Here is a 6058-nt window from a genome sequence, read left to right as displayed (position 1 = left end):
AATACATCTGCACTGGCAAGCTTTCCCCAAATATAGTGCTCACTGCTGACCTGCTGGGGGTAGTGTTGTCTCCGTGGTGAGGTTTTCTCTTAGAGGAGCGTACAGGTGTGGGTGTGGGTGGCCCAGGCCGCTCCACCATCCGCAGGGTCTGGAAGGCGTGGTGGTTCAGGCTCTGCTCTGTGAGAAAGCGCTCGGTGGGGTTCAGGAGCAGCATGTTCTAAACCACAAACCACACAGATGGAGCCCGTGAGCGCTGAAGACACCCCGAACATGCAGACCTCTCAAACAAACCGAAACAGTCGTGCTACTATGAATCATCGCCATTATCATAAAAGTCAAGCTGCTGCCGCATTTAATTGTGTCTCACAGTCACCAAACGAGCCAAACAATGATGTGAAATGTGATTTGTGACATTTGCTTTTTCTTACCCAAATAATGTGTTTAATAGTCTCTCTGAACTCACTTTAATGTATGAACAAACTCAAACTAAAATCTGGATGCAGCTTTGTTTTTGAATAACACAAATATACAGTGGAAGCTACATTTTGGGTCAACATCAGAAGCTCTTTGGTAGCCGTGCAGCTCTGAGTTAACGATTAGCAAACAGATGTTATTAAATTTTATCTGAACTCAACACAAAAAAGCCCGATTAGTTCTTAGAGAGACGCCTGTCCTTGCTTAAGTCAGTCCTGAGATGGCATCATCATCATCATGTTAGCGGTGAGTCATTATCTGCTGGGAAAAGCGCAAGAGCACAAGCACAGCCTACATTCTTGACATGGAGCTCCTGTTTACAGTGTAGACAGAGCAATAACAGCAGTGGAACCAGGATATGAGCTGAGAGATGCCGAAGCAGGGAGGAGGCACCGTGCAGTCACGACGTAAACACCGTGATAATGATGCGACTATCAGATGTCTAGTTTATGAAAATTATTGTGGTTAACTGGACGTTTTCACGATACTCTGAAAACAGACAAAAGTTAAGAATAAAACCATTAAAGTTGCTCGGCTCGCCTCACCTTCAGCAGGTCGAGCAGGGCTGCGTCGATGATTCCCAGGTATCTCCGCTCCAAGGTTTGAGGGTGACTCACAGTAGGAAACTGCAACATTAGCAGAGACAGTGGATAATGGTACAGTCAAAAAACTTTCATGTCATAAATAAGAAAATACTCCATATAGTTCCACTTGTCCACAACTTCAAGCAGTTGCTCTATGCCCCACATGTGGATAACCACCTTGATGATAACCACCATAAATAAGTGGAAAATAAGACGCTTTTACTAAACAACAGCATCAAATGTCCTTAGTGATCGATCGTCAGTATGAGAGTATCCTGAGGTTAAAGTGTCTTCCTCTTTTAGAGACCTGACCTTATCAAATGTTAATAATGCTATTTACAATGGGGGAAGTAATTATTTGAACCCTTGCTGAATTTGTAAGTTTGGTTACTTACACAAAAACACGAAGAGCCTCTGATTTTTATGGTGGTTTCATTTTAATGGACAGAGACAAAATCATGGAATGAGTGGAATCAAAGGTTATCAGTTATCAGACTTATGGTTGTTTCTTAGATTAAAATACATGGGGTTTTAGTAGGCAGCACAGTGGTGCAGTGGTTAGCACTACTGCCTCAGGTTCTGGGTTTGAATCCACTGACCGCCTGAGGCCTCTGTGCATGGCGGTTGCATGTTCATCCTTGTCTGTGTGGGTTTTAGATTAACTGGTGACTCTAAAGTGGTTTCACTGTAGGTGTGAAGTGGATCAGAGGAAGATGGATGAATGTATGGATGGAATTATAGTTGAGTTGTACCATCCCTCCCTGAAAAATGATTGCCCCCCTTTTGCTCCCCTGTCAGTGTCACTGAACTGGAGTATTGTTAATCCAGCAGGGGATCAAAGTATAAACAGCACCAGTGGTGTAACGTAACAAGTACTTCACTGAAGTACAGTTCTGATGTACTTGTCGTTTTTTTAAAGGTATTTTTATGCTATACTTTCTTCTACTCCCCTGTATTTTCAACACCACTATACATATTGTCCCTTGTACTCCAACCTATTTACTTTAAAGCTTTACTTATTTATTATATTGCATATTTTAAAATATAAAACTGCTAACGTATCATGCTGTTATAACAGATACAGCCACCCAGGAGTATTTCAATTCAATTAATCTCCAGCTGCAACACTATGGTGTGCAGCATTATTTAATCAGAACCCACTAAGATCACATGCATATTAAATATTTTTATTTTAGACACCTTCATCGTATTTTAAATTAAACCTTCCTGTTATTACTTGAATGTCTTTATCATCTTTACTTCAGTAAAGAGTCTAAATACATGAAAGTTAAAATATAGTTAAAATATGATTGTTTCTGAAGTAAGTTTTCATGCCGGAGAGCACAAGACTTCTGGAACAATGTCCTTTAGACAGATGAGAACAAAATCAATATGTTTGGCTAAAATGCACAGCACCATGTTTGCAGAAAACCACTACCTCATAAAAACTATCAGGCATGGTAAATGGCCTGTATTTGTATAGCGCTTTACTTAGTCCCTAAGGACCCCAAAGCGCTTTACACTACATTCAGTCATTCACCCATTGATGATGGCAAGCTACATTGTAGCCACAGCTGCCCTGGGGCACACTGACAGAGGCGAGGCTGCCAGACGCCACCGGGCCCTCTGACCACCCCCAATAGGCAACAGGTGAAGTGTCTTGCCCAAGGACACAATGACAGAGACTGTCGGAACCGGGGCTCGAACCGGCAACCTTCCGATTACAAGACGAACTGCCAACTCTTGAGCCACGATCGCCCTGTATGATGATGATGGTGAAGGGGTGATGATTTGGGCTCGTTTAGCACCCACAAGCTCTGGGTACCTTATGGTCAGTGAGTCGCACATGAACTCCTCTGTATACCAAAGTATTCTAGAGTCAAATGTGAGGCCATCTGTCCCACAGCTAAAGCCTGGCACAAACTGAGTCACACAACAGGAACCCGATTCCAAGCAAGATTCATGGAAATGGAATGGTCCAATCAAAGGCCATGTGCTGTGTCTGGACCTTAACAGAGCGGATGCGTGTAAACCTAAAAGAACTGAAGCAATGTTGTCAAGAAGGATAAAAATCCTCCACAGTGACACTAATTACTTCACCTTATTGCTAATAAAGGTAGCTGACAAGCTATCAGTACATAGGGCTGCACATGACCCAGTGTTTTCTTCACCAATTCACACTCTGCCTCATTCTTGGTCCCCTGAATGCTACCCAATAAAAAAGAAACTCCTGAAATTGTAGCCCTATCTTGTGAGTTCTTGTTACCTTATATTTTAATATCGGTGTTGTTGTCGAACATCGTTTACTTGTTGTCTCCTGTGACAGGTTTGTTTGTATCTCTGTATAATTGGATTTGGTATTGAAGAAATCTTTTTCTAAGCTTGATTGGAAAATCCTGTAACCATGACAATGCTTTGGTGAACTCTTTTAGAAATGCCCAAATACACAACTTGTGATTTCAACCACGTGCAAATCCTCCATTGTCAACCTTTCATTTCTAATAGAATTTTTCCTCTGAATATTTTGAATTTGCCGTTTGCAGGCGGAAAAAAAGAGTCCAGAAGCCGTTCTTTTTACATCACACATTTCTGAGTGTTACAGAAAAGCACATCGTAGGTGGGAAACGTGATGAAACAACCATCAAGCGTCCTCTGTTCACTCAAAAGTGTTGTGTGGTTTCTTGTTGGTCTGATTTATTTTAATAAAAACAGCATGCGTGTTTCCATCAAACACTATTTCTCCCCTCTCGTGGTGTTAATAGGATGATCTGACTGTGAGCGATAATGTGCAGGGATCAGCGAAGTTTGCAGGATCTCATTTAAATGACAACAAGCACATAAATGTGGAGGTAGAGCTCGTTTTTTTTCCCCTTGAGCGAGTACTAACAATAGCAGGCGCTATTTTTTTTTTTTAAGAAACAGACACGGCCAACGTGTGCCTGTCTTTACCGGTGCAAGGATTTTACTGAGGAACAACAACTTGGGTATTTAAGAGGTGGATAGAAGCTGAAAATTCAAGGTGTAGACCGTAAAGCGTTTCGCTTATTATGCAGCTTAATCAAGAAGTGGTCTTATCACTGGGTATTCACTGCCAGGCATTCACAGAGGGGGAGTTTGCTAACTAATAATTAAATCCTGGGTTGTGGGCAGTGAGGCGAAGGGAAGGACGACCCAGGTCTGCTGCACCACCAGCCTGCCACAGAAGACTTATCACAGCCTTCCTTCACAGTGCATACAGGATACATGATACACGATGAGTCATTGTGATCCATTCAGTCACGGCACAGCAAACTCAGCCAGAAAAAAAAGAAGAAGAAGGAGAAGAGAGTGTACAGAGAAAATAAATAAGGGAAGAAGAAACAGAGGAGGAGGAGGCCTTAAGAGACAGCAAGGAGAGAGAGGAAAGAAAAGCAGTGATAAGAGCAGCATGGAGGGATGGGTCAGCAGAGTATGGGGGGGGGCCTGAAGTTACCCTCAGCCCGTGGAAGCGAGGGTTGTTATAGAAGAGCTTCATCTGCTCTGGTGGCAGGGGTCCCAGCACTTTCTGGATGGTAAAGAGCTGGTCGATCTCGCTCTCTCCCGGGAACAGCGGCTGCCCGTCACTCAGCTCTCCTAAGATGCAGCCCACTGACCACATGTCCACCGCCTTCCCGTAAGGAGCCCTGAGACCGCAGATTTAAGAGGGTGGTGAGAGGCCACGCATAATGAGAGCTAATAAGAATTTATGTCAGTGTGGTGACTGGACAGAGCTTAAAGGGAAAACGTAAAAAAATAGCAGGCGTACCCGAGCAGGAGCTCCGGAGACCGGTACCATCTAGTGGCCACATACTCGGTGTAATTGGCGTCAGTCCCCTCAGAGAGATTACGTGCAAAGCCTGGCAAGAGAAGACAGAGAAAGCAATAGGATATGATGAGGAGCTTTTAGTTATGCTCCACATGCTGAGAAACCTAAAAATGAATTTCAGCTGAATGTCTCTCTGGACGCTCATTATGCTTTAAAGCTTTGACTTACAAAGTAGTTTGTAAAGTTAGGTCAGAGACGACGCCAGATGTGATCTTTTTTTTCCTGAACACTTTGACAGCAGCAGATCCTGCCTTTTGAATTCTTCAGCTGATTAATGTGAGATGCTTTTTTGGCTGCACAAGCATCGAAGCACACCTTTAGAGCCTCTAGCTCTCTTACATACATACAGACACGTTCCAGTTTAATATTCATGTTGGTATGTTTTATTGCCAATTACTCACATAACCAACAGATACAGGGTGACTGCATCTTCAACATTTTTTGCAGCTTGTCTGCACTTTGGCACTCGTGCATTTAGCTTATTCAATTATTTTAACTGTTTTAGTTTGCTTTCCTATCAATTTGATTACAGTTTTCAAGAACGGTACTCAACATGCTGGGAAATAAGTTTATTTCCAATCAATCTGAGGTTTTTTTTTAATAATATGACTGTTACTGTATATTAAAATAGCTGCCTTCTAGGATTTCTAATTATGATCAAATAATATTAAAAAGTATCCTAATTGAAAGAGACTTCTTCATTCCACATTATATATGGTGCAATGGAAATTTATTAGACCCCCACCAAATGTGAGGTTTATACCACAGCTGTCCTAAATTAACAGTATTAGTAATTACCAAAATGGTTTTTGTGCTGGTATCACTAGTATGCACAAGCCTTTTAATCAAAAGGATTCTCTTACTGCTAAAATGTAATTATTGTTGTCATCCATGCATTTTCTAATTCAATGTTTTTCAAAAAGAAGAAAAAATAGTAAAAAACATTTTTAATTTATTGATTAAGATGCCAAATTATAGTTATTTACTTCCTGGAGACAAAAACTCATTTAAGCGGTTGAGTCTTATGCTTGATTAATTCCAGTGAAATTTTAATTCAAATTAGATCCAGTGTGCTCATTCAGATTAGAGTATAAAAACATGAAGTTGGTAATTTTTACCGTTTATTTTTCATGACAGCTGGCATATAGATATATAT

At 41.4% G+C, this 6058-nt stretch overlaps 1 protein-coding gene across 5 annotated transcripts in view; it reads right to left on the bottom strand.

Annotated features, from left to right (window-relative positions):
• LOC102215251 (cyclin-dependent kinase-like 5) overlaps positions 1 to 6058 on the bottom strand; it is a 52079-nt gene that overhangs the window by 12137 nt on the left and 33884 nt on the right. For all 5 annotated transcript variants that reach the window (XM_005732355.2, XM_005732359.2, XM_005732358.2 and 2 more), the window contains exons 8-11: positions 4843 to 4933; positions 4531 to 4720; positions 1020 to 1100; positions 51 to 217 (exon numbers count right to left, since the gene is read on the bottom strand). In XM_005732355.2, coding sequence (XP_005732412.1) covers positions 51 to 217; positions 1020 to 1100; positions 4531 to 4720; positions 4843 to 4933 — 529 coding nt within the window. The remainder of the gene's footprint in view (positions 1 to 50; positions 218 to 1019; positions 1101 to 4530; positions 4721 to 4842; positions 4934 to 6058) is intronic.

Source organism: Pundamilia nyererei, unplaced genomic scaffold (assembly GCF_000239375.1).
Source record: "Pundamilia nyererei isolate P.nyererei 1_Seehausen unplaced genomic scaffold, PunNye1.0 scaffold00046, whole genome shotgun sequence".
Taxonomy (NCBI): domain Eukaryota; kingdom Metazoa; phylum Chordata; class Actinopteri; order Cichliformes; family Cichlidae; genus Pundamilia; species Pundamilia nyererei.
Note: the sequence above shows the minus strand (reverse complement) of the source record. Positions and strands in the feature narration are given on the sequence as shown.